The 15,634-nt window shown below is 50.3% G+C and overlaps 1 protein-coding gene across 3 annotated transcripts; it reads left to right on the top strand.

Annotated features, from left to right (window-relative positions):
- Positions 1-1,731: 1,731 nt before the first annotated feature.
- Positions 1,732-15,262, top strand: CCDC68 (coiled-coil domain containing 68). Of its 3 annotated transcripts, none has more exons than XM_042804752.1 (10): positions 1,732-1,793; positions 6,078-6,220; positions 10,249-10,389; positions 10,962-11,087; positions 11,370-11,498; positions 12,527-12,609; positions 13,153-13,258; positions 13,743-13,826; positions 14,129-14,205; positions 14,774-15,262. In XM_042804752.1, exons 1-10 carry the CDS (start codon positions 1,775-1,777, stop codon positions 15,081-15,083), a joined length of 1,218 nt encoding a protein of 405 aa, XP_042660686.1. In that variant the 5' UTR covers positions 1,732-1,774; the 3' UTR covers positions 15,084-15,262. The 3 variants fall into 3 exon arrangements, with proteins under 3 accessions (XP_042660686.1, XP_042660687.1, XP_042660688.1); XM_042804753.1 differs by having other exon boundaries at positions 14,674-14,885; XM_042804754.1 differs by having other exon boundaries at positions 14,719-14,885.
- The last annotated feature ends 372 nt before the right edge of the window (positions 15,263-15,634 follow it).

Here is a 15,634-nt window from a genome sequence, read left to right on the forward strand (position 1 = left end):
GGGGGAAGGTGGGGACGTGCTCCCCGGGGGGGGGAGCCGACCTTGGAGCCGGGCGCTGGCCGCTCCCGTGTTTGCTCCCGACTTTGTCGCCCCTGCCTGCCCTGGCACCCTCGGATTCAAAATGTTGCTGAAAAAAAAAACAAAAAACCCCCCCCCAAAAAAAAACCAACAAAACAAAACAGAGTGCAACTTGATATTTTTATGGGTGTTTTGTGATAGGGAGGGATATAGATCTTAGGGGACTGGACTTGCTGATCAAGACTTTCCTGTTTGTAAAAGAGTTTATTATGCACTTTTATCTCCTCATTCTCCTTTTTATCTTCTCCCCCTTTAGCCTGTTTCCTAGTGTGGCTTTCTCAGCCGTATTTCCATCAAAATTTTTCTTTAAAGCCCTCTTCTTCAAGATGTTTCTCTTTCCTTCAAGACACCTGCTTTTCTGTGCCTCGCTTTTCTCTGTATTTACCACTTTCTTCCAGTTTTCTTCCGCCTCGATAGCACGAAGAGGTAACATTAATCGCCCCAGCTGGATGGGACGTCTCCAGATGCCTCCTTTTTTCCCCATCCATTTTTCCCTGTGTGGCAAAAAAAAATTAAAAAAAAAAAAAAAAATAGGGACACGGGCGGGTGGTGGCTTCATGGTTGGACTCGATGACACCAGCCGCTCCCCACGACGTTTGTCCTCTAGACCTTTCACCAGCTTCGTTGCTCTTTTCTGCTGGGCTTCAGGGAAGATTGAAGAGTTCGGGGGGAACTGAGGATACCTTTAGGGTTATTTGCTCAGTTTTAAGCAGCTGTGGTCAATTCAGAAGGCTGGGCCGAGTGGAGCCAAGCGTTGTCCCTGTGTGCGGGAGGACAAGAAGGCTCTAACCCCCAAGCAACAAGACCAGAGCTCTGTATTCACTTCCCAGGCCAAAATCTGCAAACAAAAGCAAGCAACTTACTCTCTAGGTCCCAGATTTTCCTCTGTAAAATGGAGATTTTTTTTTTTTTTTTTCATCTTTCCCCCTACTGTTGGCCTGCTCGGTGTGATCCCAAGAGTTTCAAATAAGAGTGTTGGTCTCTTTGGAGGTAACAAACGATGGGACAAGAGGAAACGGCCTCAAGTGGCGCCAGGGGAGGTTTAGGTGGGATATTAGGGGAAATTTCTGCACTGAAAGGGTTGTCAAACATTGGACCAGGGAAGTGGTGGAGCCGCCATCCCTGGAGGGATTTAAAAGATGTGGAGACGCGGCGCTTGGGGACGTGGTTTAGTGGTGGCCTTGGCAGCGCTGGGTCAACGGTTGGACTCGATGATCTGAAAGGCCTTTTCCAACCGAAACGATCCCATCTTCTCCAACCTTGAGCCTCCAATCCCGTGATGTCCCCTGTTGTCCCCCCCGCCCCCCCCCCTTGGCCTGGACATGCCCCGAGGGGGGCTGATGGCTGGCTCCCTCCTGCCAAGACCCCCCCCCCCCAAATCCCCCCTCCCCGGGGTCTCACAGCCTGGTTTGGGGTCTCACAGGGTGGTTTGGGGTCTCACAGGCTGGTTTGGGGTGCACCCCATGGGGGGGGAGACACAGCAACATCCCCCCCCCCCCCCGCCCTTCTCACCAGGGCCGGGCTGCAGGTGAGGGCGGGGTGAGGCGGGGCCGCAGCACTGGCTCCTCCCGACACCCCAATAGGTTGTTTTCTTTTTTTTTTTTTTTTTTTTTTTTTTTTTGGGGGGGGGTGTGTGTGTGTGTAGGGGGTGTGGGGTTAAGGGTTGATTTATCCGGGAGAGGCTCCGGCAGGTAGCATGTCCTCCCCCTCCAAAGGTGAGTCTTGGCTCCGGCTGCGTGGGGCTGTGCGGGGGGGGGGGGGGGTAGTTATTGTCCCCCGTGGGGGTGGTGACATCCCGCCCCCCCCCCCCCCCCCCCCAACCCGGGTGTCACCCAAAGGGCCTCTTTCCCCCTCCCCCCCCCCCCGGTGTCACCCAAAAGATCCCTTCCCCCCCCTTCTCCTCCAGTGGCACCCGAGGGGGACCCTTCCTCCCCCTCGCTGGTGGCACCCAAAGGGTTCCCCCCCCTCGGTGGCACCCAAAAAACCCCTTCTCCCCCCCCCCCCTCCACTTTGGGTGCTATTAGGGGACAAATCCCATTCCCAGCTTTGCAGGGAGGCGGGGGGGGGGGGGGGGGAGCTCCTAAACCTCGCAGTCCCTCGCTCACCGTGCCTGCATTTTCAGCATTTCCCCCCAAATTAGCACACCCCCCAAAAAAACAAACCCCGCCAAACCCCAGTCCCCCCGCAGGTACTTTTCCCGCCTCCCATTTCTTCTTATATATTTTTTTTTTTTAACTTCCCTGTATCACACACACACACACACACACACACACACACACACCCCCCTCCTTTGTTAACGACTCTGCCCAAAGCAAATTATTCTTCTCATGCCGTCGGGATGAGCGAATGTCTGGTGGCCAAAAGTCTGCGGGTTGTTTGCAAAACCTTTTTTTCCTCCCCCCCTGCCACCCCCCCCAACTCCTCCCTTGATTTTCTTTGCCCTTAATTGTGTGTTGTGTTGTTAGTCACTGCTTATCTGATCTTCTCCCCCCCCCCCCCCCCCCCCCCCCCCCCCCCCCCCCCCCCCCCCGGGTTGTCTGTAGAAGCGCTTTCCTGCAGTGGGAAAAAATATATATATAAAAAAAAAAAAATACGGTGTATTTGTCACTTTTACATGTCTGCTTATGATTTCCTAAAAAAAAAAACCAAAACAAACAAACAAAAAAAAACCACAAAAAAAAAACGGTTTCTCCGAATGCTTGTGAGAACAACAGTAACAAATCACCGCTTTCCTGCCCTGGCACCAGGCATGAAAAAGGCGAATAAATATTGTATAAACCCCTGTTCAGCTGTGGAAGGAGCGTGATATTTTTTTACCGGGCTGTTCCTGGTGTGTGCGGAAAAAAAAAAAAAAAATAAAACCTCCAAATGCAGGAACCTTGCGTTGGCGTCCCAGCGCTCAGCTGGAGCCTGACAGGGAATTCCTTGATCGGACCCTTTCCAGGAACGGCGATTAATTGGCTTCCTTCCAATGAGGTGCTTTTAAATTCCCAAGTGTCCCGCTGAGGTGCCAGCCTGTGACAAACCTGGGCTGTCCCCTGCCTTGTTCCGAGACACCCGTGGCCCACGGGGTCCGTGTCACTGATTTTTGGCGTGGGCAAAGCCCAAGGAGCTGCTTTCTGGCCAAGAGCGCAACGATATAAACGCTGCTTTTATCATGAACCTTCCTCAAAATAACGTTATTGTGAATAATTCCGGGCCTTCCTTGCATATAACCTTTCCTGCTTGCTGCGTCCTTGGATTTTTGTTTGCGTGAGCTTTCGAGCGAGCAACCCACCCTGAGGGCAAGCGCAGCGCTGGGCTTTTCACCCAAATATAACTGGGATATCGCTGCGCTTGTTGCACCTGAGTTGATGATTTTGGGGATAAAATATAACTGGGGTATGGCTGCGCTTGTTGCACCTGAGTTGATGATATTGGGGATAAAATATAACTGGGATATCGCTGCGCTTGTTGCACCTGAGTTGATGATTTTGGGGATAAAATATAACTGGGGTTTGGCTGCATTTGTCTCACCTGAGTTGATGATTTTGGGGATAAAATATAACTGGGATATCGCTGCGCTTGTTGCACCTGAGTTGATGATTTTGGGGATAAAATATAACTGGGATATCGCTGCGCTTGTTGCACCTGAGTTGATGATTTTGGGGATAAAATATAACTGGGGTATGGCTGCGCTTGTTGCACCTGAGTTGATGATTTTGGGGATAAAATATAACTGGGATATCGCTGCGCTTGTCGCACCCGTGTTGACGACCCTGGGCCTAGCAGAGAAAATCCCGCGCGCTCCGAGGCGCGTTTCTGGAAGGGTGGCAGCGGGATTCCTGGTCTGCAAACCCCAAATCTCTGCCATTCTCCCGCCCACCAAAACCTGTGAAGAATAATAGATGAACTTGGCGCTACTGCCCTGGTGCTGGTGGTTGCCCAGCTGGGCAAGGAGGGCCCTCCCGAAGGACTCCCAGCCCAGTTTGAGAGCTGTTATCGCCCGGCTTCGCCCGGTTCAACCGGTTCAGAGCTGAAGAATATTTCCATTCCAGGATTTATCCCTCCCCTCCCGGGGCGAGCAGAGGTTTCAGCCTGGATTAGTGCTGGCTGAAAGGAGAATTGATCCTGCCTCGCCTTTGTCTGGGGTGACTCAGGGGGTTGCTGGATTGCAGGCGGGAGGGCAAACAGCAGCCAGCAAGCCACAACAAACTTACTTTAACCCCTTGTAGCGCTTTGGGGAGCCAGGCTCTGTTGGAAAAACTCATTTGTGGCGCGGCTGTAGGTGTCTGGGATTTCTGCTTCATCTCCCAGCTTGGATAAACTGTGGCCTTGTGAAATCTGGGGATATTTGGAGTGAGTGATTTATATATATATATATATATATATTTTTTTTTTTTTTTTTTTTGGCTTGAGGTCAAAGCCCTCACGGGTTGTGCCTGGATACCCCTGTTCAGGGAGAAGCCGTGGTAGGAAAGGTAGCTCACTCTTTTGCAACCTGATTTTCCTCCTCTCTCCCATGTCCAGATCAGCTCGGTGATGGCCGGGGATGTGGCATCTGCTTTTAGAAGGTGGCCAAGAGTGAAAAAGAAAGTAGTAAGAGCTTTTGTTTCGCTGCTCGGAGTTCTAAGGAGTATCCCTCCGGGCACTGAAAGCTCACGCATGAGATTTCTTTACGCGGGGCACTTAAAGCTCGTGGGTTCAGTTTCTTTACACTTATTAATTTCTAATTTAGCCTCGTGGTGTTGTCTGCACGGAGATGTCGCTGGTGTGGGTGAGCCCCCCCGGGGCAGTTACCTCGGGGTGGGGTGGGGGGACCTGGCATTCCTCCTCCACCCCATCAAGAAATGTTTCAAGTTGCCTGCTTATATTTTGCCGAGAAAACGCGCGAGTTAAGGAATGTGCTGGCATCTTCCTGGCTGGTGCTGCAGTACTTTGCCTTGGGGATGACTCAACGACCTCAAGGGCTTGGCACCGCTCCCGAGCTAAACTGCCGGAGCCCGGAGACCTTGAACTTCAGGGTTTTAAAAGGCGTTTTAAAACGAAAAGAATATTGTAAAACACCTGTCGGCTTTGTAAAGCTCCTTGTCTCTTCCGCTGCGAGCCCGTCCGCACCCTCTGTGCTCCCGGAGTGGCTTTATTACTCCTCTGTTCTAACTCGAATCGGTTCCAGCTCCTTCAAATTCTCTGCTTCAAATCTCGGTTTATCCGGCGAGCGCCGGGGAGCTGGCTGGCTACCTGGGAAGGGGCTGGAAACGGGCTCCTGGGGATCCAGCCGCTCGCTTCAGAGCAATGCAGCTGACACTGGATGTCACCATTGCACAGCACAAACCCAGCTGAAGGTGCTCGGGACTTTAATTTTCCTTGAGGAAAAAAAGCCTTTTCTCTTCTCTCCCACCTACACCCCGGATGGGTAGTTCGGTTGTTTCTTTATTATTTTTATTTCCCTAAGAGTTAACGGTATCATTCAGGCTTTGGGCTGCTTCTTCCAGCTAAGCAGGAGGGGGGTTCTGCACTGGCGTGGGGGTCAGGGTTGGGAATGCAGAGCCAAGCGTGGACTAAATTCCCTGATGGCAGTGGGATTACTGCCCGCAGGATAATCAGGTTTGGTTTATAAACTTTGCAGGTGGATGGCAAAAGTTTTGCTTTCTTCTGAGTTAAACAGCATGCATGTGTGATTTTCTGCCTGGGATCTCTGGCCCCATGTTTTCTGAAATCATAGGGGATTGGGATGTAGGTTGCCACTAAAAACTCACTGAGGTTTTCAGTGAGAATAATGCGTGACTGTATCTCTCTTCCCATCCATTAGGAAAAAAAAAAAAAAAAAAAAAAAATCAGCTGCTTGCATTTTTATTTTGTTTTAAGTGGTCCTTAATGTTTGGTGCTTGCAGCTTGCAATGCCCGCTTGGCTCCAGCATGCCCCTGAGCTTGAAATGGAATTAAATGGGGTGGAATAATGGATTTATTCTCCATCCTTGCATAATGAAACGAGCCTCGCTCTTCTCTCGCTCGTACAGAACAGAGAAACGCACGTATAGTGATGACTACCCTGCTGCTCACCGAGCAAATAACACGGGAAGATCACGGCTCAGAGGGCAACTACGTCCTTTACGGATCCTCGTGTTCCCAAATCACTGAGGAAGCTGAATACATGAAAAAGGTATTTCTGAAGTTCTGTTCCTTTCCTTGCTTCAGCCAGAAACACAGGCAGCAAAACTAAGAACCACTGGAAGAGAAAATTCTGACCTGCGTCGCGGAAAACTTTTTGGTTTACACGTCGATGCAAGAAGAGCTGTTTACTCCGTAGTAGTAGTGGCCTAATTAGAGCATTAGGTCTTGGGTTGGGTTAAACTGCTTTGAAACCGGGGAGGTTTCCACCCCTTTTTAGGGGTTTAGGATTTTTTAGGACTGTTTTAGGACTGTCACAAGAATTTTTCACCCCTTTTTAGGGGTTTAGGATTTTTTTAGGATTTTTTTAGGACTGTCGCGAGAGGTTTCCACCCCTTTTTAGGGGTTTAGGATTTTTTAGGACTGTTTTAGGACTGTCACAAGAATTTTTCACCCCTTTTTAGGGGTTTAGGATTTTTTTAGGATTTTTTTAGGACTGTCGCAAGAGGTTTTCACCCCTTTTTAGGGGTTTAGGATTTTTTTAGGACTGTCGCGAGAGGTTTCCACCCCTTTTTAAGGGTTTAGGATTTTTTTAGGACTGTCGCGAGAGGTTTCCACCCCTTTTTAAGGGTTTGGGATTTTTTTAGGACTGTCGCGAGAGGTTTCCACCCCTTTTTAGGGGTTTAGGATTTTTTTAGGACTGTCGCGAGAGGTTTCCACCCCTTTTTAGGGGTTTAGGATTTTTTTAGGACTGTCGCGAGAGGTTTTCACCCCTTTTTAGGGTTTAGGATTTTTTTAGGACTGTCGCAAGAGGTTTCCACCCCTTTTAGGGGTTTAGGATTTTTTAGGACTGTTTTAGGACTGTCACAAGAATTTTTCCACCCCTTTTTAGGGGTTTAGGATTTTTTTAGGATTTTTTTAGGACTGTCGCAAGAGGTTTTCACCCCTTTTTAGGGGTTTAGGATTTTTTTAGGATTTTTTTAGGACTGTCGCAAGAGGTTTCCACCCCTTTTTAGGGGTTTAGGATTTTTTTAGGACTGTCGCGAGAGGTTTCCACCCCTTTTTAGGGGTTTAGGATTTTTTTAGGACTGTCGCGAGAGGTTTTCACCCCTTTTTAGGGTTTAGGATTTTTTTAGGACTGTCGCGAGAGGTTTTCACACCTTTTTAGGGGTTTAGGATTTTTTTAGGACTGTCACAAGAGGTTTCTACCCCTTTTTAGGGGTTTAGGATTTTTTTAGGATTTTTTTAGGACTGTCGCAAGAGGTTTCCACCCCTTTTTAGGGGTTTAGGATTTTTTTAGGACTGTCGTGAGAGGTTTTCACCCCTTTTTAAGGGTTTAGGATTTTTTTAGAACTGTTTTAAGAGGTTTCCACCCCCTTTTAGGGATTTAGGATTTTTTTAGGACTGTCGCGAGAGGTTTCCACCCCTTTTTAGGGGTTTAGGATTTTTTTAGGATTTTTTTAGGACTGTCGCGAGAGGTTTCCACCCCCTTTTTAGGGGTTTAGGATTTTTTTAGGACTGTCGCGAGAGGTTTCCACCCCTTTTTAGGGGTTTAGGATTTTTTTAGGACTGTCGCAAGAGGTTTCCACCCCTTTTTAGGGGTTTAGGATTTTTTTAGGACTGTCGCGAGAGGTTTTCACCCCTTTTTAGGGTTTAGGATTTTTTTAGGACTGTCGCAAGAGGTTTCCACCCCTTTTAGGGGTTTAGGATTTTTTAGGACTGTTTTAGGACTGTCGCAAGAGGTTTTCACCCCCTTTTAGGGGTTTAGGATTTTTTAGGACTGTTGCGAGAGGTTTTCACCCCTTTTTAGGGGTTTAGGATTTTTTAGGACTGTCGCGAGAGGTTTTCACCCCTTTTTAAGGGTTTAGGATTTTTTTAGGACTGTCGCAAGAGGTTTTCACCCCTTTTAGGGGTTTAGGATTTTTTAGGACTGTTTTAGGACTGTCACAAGAATTTTTCACCCCTTTTTAGGGGTTTAGGATTTTTTTAGGACTGTCACGAGAGGTTTTCACCCCTTTTTAGGGGTTTAGGATTTTTTTAGGACTGTCGCGAGAGGTTTTCACCCCTTTTTAAGGGCTTAGGATTTTTTTAGGACTGTCGCAAGAGACACCTAAGTGCGTGTCCCCCCGCCACAGCCCGACAGGGCAGAGCTGGGGGACGCGAGGAGAAAGTTGCCGGGTGCTCAGCGGTGCAGCGAGCGGCGGCGGGGGGGATAACTGTGTCCACAGCGAGAAGTTTTGGCTTTTGCAGCTGAAGTGAAAAGGCGTCCGGTAGCGTGGCCGAGACGGGGAGACGGCGAGGAGCGTGGCTGAAGGTGCGGTCGGAGCTTCCTTGCTTGCTTTGCGTAGCCAGCCTGCACCGAGGCAGTTAGAAACTGCAGGGTGGAGGCGTTCTACTTTAAAAGTGGTAACGTGTGATACGATGCATCAAAAAAAAAAAAAAAAAAACAACCCCCCCCTCCCATGTATCTCGAGCGTCTGTTCGACCTGCTTGACCGTTTGAACGTCGCGCCGGTGGTACGAAGCCATTTGCATCAAGGTTGAGCTGAGTTGTAGGGCTGGGCTTGGTCCCTGGAAGTGGTGAGGAGGATCTGGAGCAGTGAGTAACCTTGTTGGAAGCAAAAGTCTCGGCTTGGGGTACCCGGAGGATCAGTATCTCAGGAGGCGGAGGATGACCCGTGGGACTGGCAGATCCTGGAGGCAGCGGTCGGCAAAACCGGGAGCGCCTTGGAGAGCGTGAAATAGTCTTGAGTTGTTCCTTCCCAGAGGAAACGCGGGGAGAACGGAGTTTAATGAATGCATTTAATGAATTCTTGTGCGTAATGACACAAGAGAGGACCTCAGACTTTTGAATTAAGTCCAGAGAAAGACGATTTCTTCATTCTCTTCACAATTACCTTTAGGAAGTTGCAGAACGCATGCTGGAACTTTGAATCTGAAAATTTTGTGATGAATCCTTGAGCATCTCGTAATATAAAATCATTTAGATGAGGCAATTACTGAGAAAAAAAATATATATATTCTCCGGTGGTGACACCAAATCATAAAGGGCGTATGAAGCAGTGCCCTGCTTGATGCTGACACCACCACGAATGGGTAGGAGATGCTTTTTTTTTTTTTTTTTTTTCTTTTCCCCGTAAGAGATTTTGTGAGCAACGAGATTCAGCCTAGTAGATGTGATATCTTATTTCTTTGCTCTAAGCAGCCGAGCACGGTGATGATAATATGCAGAGGCAGTTTTTCTGCATCCCAGCTGAGCCCAGGAGAGCACTATGGAATGAGGGAGAGGAAGGATCAGTGGGCTGAAACACAGTTAATTAAGAAATAATTGATTACGAAAAGTTCTTCCTGAAAAATGCTTCCTCCTCTCTCTGTTCAGTTGAGGAATGAGGTTGGATAAAGGCCTCTGCAGCGCAAAGAAAGTGATTTATGGACTGAACCCTTTAAAAAGCACAGAGTGCCCTTTGTTTGTAGCAGTTTATTTTTAACAAACGAACTTGGTGTAACGTGAGAAAGGCCGTATAAATGCCGGGGTGTGCTGGCATAAATCTGACCGACAGCAGGTTCTGTTCCTTGCACGGACCAGCTCTCAAAACAGCTGGGAGGCAAGCACGGAGCAGGCGTTTGTGAGCACCTCCAGGAGGCAAAAAAGGGGGGTTAAGCAACTCAAAAGCACTTTCAGGAAGTTTCGAGTGAAGGCGCAGCCCCTAGGGAGCGAACAGATTTGGAAACGGTGTGTCCAACCAATTCACATGTGCTGGAGTAAGGCAGGGCTCTTTAGAGGGGAAGTGTTGGCCACCAATTAGTCTCCCCGAGGAGGCCGCAGTATGGCGCAAAGCTAATGAACGTGCAACAGCAAATATTTTCATTTCAGTTACTTTGTGGAGGGGGAGGAGCTGTGCTGGCGGCTGCCCCGTGAGCTGCTCGGGCCCCGACGCCCCGTGCTCCCCGCGTGTTTATTAGAAGCCAGATCTTTTAGGGTCAGCTCGATTGCTCCAGCTGTGTTGTTGTTGTTGTTTTTTTTTATTATTATTATTATTATTCTTTTTAATACAATTCCCACGTGCGATTCCTTCGGCAGCTTCCTCAAGTCCCGGGCACTCAAGCGGAGTCAAAGAGCAGCGGCTGGAGCTGGAGCTGCAGTCCCGTTGCGACGACGATGAAGGAAACCGAAGAGCAGTTGCTGCTGGTGCAGAGGGAAAACCAAGTCCTGAAGATCAAGGTGTGTTCGGGTTGGTTTTTAAGGTTTCTGATGAAGACGTGTGCCTTGCAGCCCAGCTGGAGTTGGGTCCCGGCCGCTGCCGCTCCGTGATCCCGCGCCGGAGCATTTCCTTTCGGGGAAGGGGCAGAATCTGCTTCGCTTTCCCGGCTGCTGCAAACTTCCACTCCAGCAGGCACGGGAATTCCAACCAAAATCCTCTTCTGGCCACACATCCCATTGCATGGCTAGCGAGACAGCACAGTCAGCTCTGTTGGTAGTTGACAGCAGATGTCTTTACAAGCGGTTGGAAGTGCCTCTCTCCTTTTAAGCCACCATCTTTTGTTTGTCACGAGGGGATGGCTCAATACTGAATAAATCTGCATTCATTTGGAAACAAAAATGCCTGCCAGATAGTGCCCACAGGTGTTTAGGATTCCTTTTTCTTTTTTTTTTTTGTTGACAAGGGGAAATACTGAAATTTGATCTTGTATAGAGGCCTTATTTTTCAGCATGTGGTTATAACATCACTTTTTTTTTTTTTTTTTAAAAAAAAAAAGCACAATAAACACGTCTCGTGCAATAACTCTTTCTAGCTGGAAGCCACGAGAGAAGCTGGGGCACAGGCTCTCAGATCTGCCTCCCAGAAACTGTACGAGAATTACCAGGCTCGGTCAGAAGAACTGAAAAAAAGCCACGAGCACGAGAAGCAGCAAATACAGGTACAAACCTCCCCCGCGTGTGGGCACGACCATCCTGTTCACCATCAAAATATTTACGGGCGCTCCGGCTCTCTGCGCTGCAAACTTCAACCTAGGAGCCCCCGAGCCTCTTCTGCTAGCGCAGCGGGGAAGTTAAATAGGGGAATTCAAAATGATTCCGGGTTTGTCCCCGATTCTTGGAATTGGGTTGGGAGAGTTGGCTCAAAACTCGAGCCTCGGCTCTGCCCACCCGCCGCGTCCACCAGCTCGCCCCGCCCGCGTTAACGCCTTCCTTGGTCCCAGGCCTCCAAACTCCACGAAGAAGAAAAGCTCCAGCAAAGCTCCGAAAACGCCAGCCTCCTTGCCGAAGGCGTCCGGGAGAAATGTGCCCGCATCGCAGAGCTGGAGAACCGCGTGCAAAGGATGGAGGAGGTAAGGCCGCCCGCTCCTCGTCTCTGCCCACCCTGGCGCCGGGCGTGCCGCTGCTCGGGAAGAGGATTTCATTTTCATTCCTGGGGTTGGGGGCACGTTAGCTGTTGGAACCGGGACTAAAAAAAGCTTCTGCCACGTTACACCAAAGTGAGAACCTCAGTAACGATAAACGAAGCACGCAATTTGAGCGCGGGCTTTCAGAGCTTGCTTAAAAACCGCAGGGCACGAGGGAGAAGTCGTAATTTGCAGCTATTGACGATTTCTACTCCTAAATAGTTGCTCTTTACCTTCCCCCATCGGCACAATCCTGGCATTTGAAATGAAAACGCTGGCCCCCCCCGCACTAAAAATTGCCGATTTTAACCCCGACGGCTGCGTGCACAGACACTCGCCGAAAATTTCTTTGCCTTTATTGTCAGTTTCCTTCGGTGGCGGTCGTCGCTTTGGGAGAGGCGATGGCACCGTGCATCATTTTTCTGATGTACGCACTCAGTCGCAGCGGGAATTACTCCCGCAGGAATGCCAGGCTAAAACTGAGCTCCTCCTCACTCCTGGGATTACTGTCGAGGTGGGGTCAACGAACGTTATTTCCACCCCCATCGCGTGCAGGTCATTTTTCTGATATTCACGACTTTTGTCATCAGTTTTGCTCAGATTTTTCCCTCTCTGGACAAGGTTTTGAGAGGCGGACGGAGAAGAAATGCACTATCCCCTGGCCGTTGAGCACGGACTCTCACAAGACCCGAGGAGTTTGCTAATTAAAGGACAAGAACTTCTATTTTGTGAGAGTCTGGGCTTTTCGCAGGGTTAAATCAGTACAGTCAGCCCTTCCCGCTTCGATTCGGGGAGGTCAGACTGGTTTGTACCTCCAGCTGATGTTGAAGGAGGTTGCTGTAGGTGGTTATTGGTGAATTCTGCCCGTTTCCAGACACTGGGCGGAACTGTTGAACGTGCAGCCAAACTTCCCTCGCTAATCAAACGGCAGGAAGTGTAATGCAGTTTTTATATAACTTGAATCGTTTCCTTAGGAAAAGAAAATTCTGATAGAGAAGAAAACGTCATTTGAAAAGATGCTTCAACAGATGGTGTCAAGGAATGAAGACAGCAACCGGTGATTAAATGCACGGGGATAAAGTGTTTTCCTTTCTTTCTGGGGGATTATTTCACGTCGGGTACCGGGCAATCGCTGACACGAGTTCCTTCGGGTAGTGAAATTATTGCCGTTGGTTCAAATACCGATTTGCCGCGATTGCTTGAAGAAGCCAAGACAGCTGTTGATGTCCTACAGCTCTCAGGCGTTGATTCGACTCGAATTCCTAGCACTTTTCCTTCCACCTTGAACTGCTCCCCTTTCCTGACTCTCGCGTGGAGTCAACGCTGCTTTGGTGCATTGAGTCGGTAAGGCCTTTTGTTTTTTCATAGATTTACTTATCAGCCGCTAGTAAGGGTGGCCCTAGCAGGCAAAATATGTCCCAAGCTATAGTTTTATTTGTTCCACTCAATCAAGAAGCCTTTCTAGGCGTAGTTCTGCACGGATTACAGCCACGCCTCCTCGGAAACGTCGCGGCGCTAGCAACAAGCTCTCGAGTTGTCCCTGGGGGTGGGAAAAAAAGCGGGGATGGAGCCCGTTGGGCGCTTCTCCTCTCGCCCGCAGGTGCCTGGCTCTCCGGGAGCGGATCGCCGCTCTCCGGGAGCAGATCAACCACCTGCAGCGCGTGATCCGGGCGCAGCACCACGGCCTGCGCGGCGTGATCGGGGAGGTGAGGCCGAGGAACGGGAGGGAGGGGGGCTTTGGGGGGGGGGGGGGGCACCTGCTGGGGCAGAGCGGCTCGCATCCCAACATTTAAGGCCCCCAACATTAGCTGCCGCTCATCAGGTTTGTGTCTAGGCCAACAAGAGGTAGACTTGTTATCCTAAGGGAAACACCACACCGGGCGTTGGGAAATTGTTCCAGCAGTCGACGACTTTGAGCTTTTTCTATGGTAAAAGACTAAGGACTTGAGCGGTCTGCAATTCCCCTGGTAGGGTGTGCTGGGTTTGAGCGAGTGGTGGGGTTTTTTTGGTGGCAGGGGAGGGGGGCTATAGGGGCGGCCCCCCTGTGAGAAGCTTCTCGAAGCTCCCCCAGCTCCAAGCCAGCTCCACTTCTGTTTGAGATATTTAACTCCGTGGTTTGGCTCAGCACGGAGCTGGTTTTGATGCATGAAGCTTTCAAACCTCTTGCAAAGTTTATTTCTTAACTCTCAGGCAGAGGAACTGAACAATGAACTCAGAAGCCAAGATAAAAAAATAGAAAACCTGACAGAGAAGCTGACTGCCCTGGAAGCACAGGTAAAGTCGGAAAATAAAAAGAAGTACGGAAGGGAGAGAGCAAAAGTAGTTCTCAACAGTCAGGGGGCCCTTCACACTGCTGGGCTTGTGTCAGTACGACACTTGTGTCACTTGTTTTTTTTTTAAAAAAAAAAAAAAAAAAATCCAAGCACAAAAAAACTGCCCAAACACCCCCCAGAATCTTTCTGGAGGAGCAGCAGGTCCTAGCTGGAATCCAGGCTTGTCTCTTGTCTGCTATGTTATGCTGAGAGAGGGTTTGGTTTGTTGGTTTTTTTTTTTTTTTTTTTTTTTTTCCCTTGCAGAATAAAGAACTGAAAGACAGAGTGGAGTTCTGGTCTGGTCAGCCCAAGGCTAAAGTTTCAAAAGCTGTCTGGACAGAGTAAGTAAGGCGGGAAGGGCTGAGCCCGTGGCTCTTTGAGCTGAGTCAGGCCTTGCAAAGCCTGCATCCTGCAGAGCTTCTCTCTATAAAGGAGAGGAAAACCCCAAGCTCTGCTACATAACTTCGTAACTGATGGCACGAGGGCTGGACGCCGAGTCCTGACTCCCACCCCAGCTCGGATGGGACGTGCTCAGGACGTCGAGCAAAGGCAGCTACAGCAGCTTGTACGGCCACTCAGGATTAAACAGGAGCTTTTCCCGGGGGGGATCCAGGCCTTTGCTGGAGCTCTGGACCCAAGTTCCTGCTCTCAGTTAGCAGGACAGGCGCTTGAAGTCAGCTCCTTCGCCTCCAGAGCCATAGTTAGAAACCTTTGCTTTATTTCCTATAAGGTTGTGGTGGGTTTAAGCCCGGCTTGGGCAGGCGAGGGTGTCCGAGCGATTTCTCACCACCTTGCGCTTCGCGGTGCAGCGCCCCACGGTATTTCGGAGCGTCCCCTTACCTGCTGCTCACCAGGCTGAGGAAGCAAGAGAGCTAAAGGCACGACTGGATGCTGCTCTCCTACTTTTAGCCAGGAGGACTTGCCCCGCGTCTCGCAACCCGCGACCTCCCCCCCCCCCCCCGACGGCCTCTTCCTCACCGCCGAGCCCCTCCGGCGCGCCGCTGCCTCTCCGCCGTGCAGCGCTCGGGAGAAACCTGGAAACAAAGCGAGAGCTGAGGAGAAGCCACCCGTGAGCTCACGAGCGCCGGTTTTTGGGGTGGGTTTTGCACCCCCACACCAGCTCGACCCCCGCCGCGGCGCGGGCAGGGCAGCAAGCAGCCCCCTGCTTGCACCAAGGGGCTCCCGCCTACCCAGGCGGCAGCAGAGTACCTCGGTTTAACCGTGATTTTCGTTTATAAAATAAACTTTTGGCTCCCCTGGGGTCGCCGCTTTGGGAACCTGAGAACAGCCCGGGGGGCTGGTCTGTCTCCTCGATCCCTCAGACACAGACAGAGCATCCTCGGGGGCGGCGGCGGGGAGGAAAGAAATCGAATAAAATTCAACACCTTGATCCTTAAATTGTGCTGGAAGGCACCGAGTTTCTGTTTGTTCCTTTCCTGACCTAACTGTAGGTACGTTCGGCGAACGTGGTGTCACTCTGGGGTTGGGTGCACATAAAAGCTCAGCACCCCGCTGAATAGACCCCCGGAGCCGGGGTCCACGGCTCGCCCGGGTTAGGCTTGCTCACCCTTTAAGAGGGCGACTTTGGGAAATCGGGAGCGTTGCCCCGTGAAGTGAAGGCAAGAAGCTGCTGTCCCCTCTTTTCCCATCCCGCTCTCCGGGGACAAACGGAGCTCAAAGAGGGGGGTTGAACCTCGGTGAGGTTTGCAAACACAGCGCCCAAGCAACCCCTCAGCCAGCCCGAAAATCCCTCGTCCTCCAGCTCTTTAA

This window comes from Tyto alba, unplaced genomic scaffold (genome assembly GCF_018691265.1).
Source record: "Tyto alba isolate M040663 unplaced genomic scaffold, T.alba_DEE_v4.0 Super-Scaffold_42, whole genome shotgun sequence".
NCBI lineage: Eukaryota > Metazoa > Chordata > Aves > Strigiformes > Tytonidae > Tyto > Tyto alba.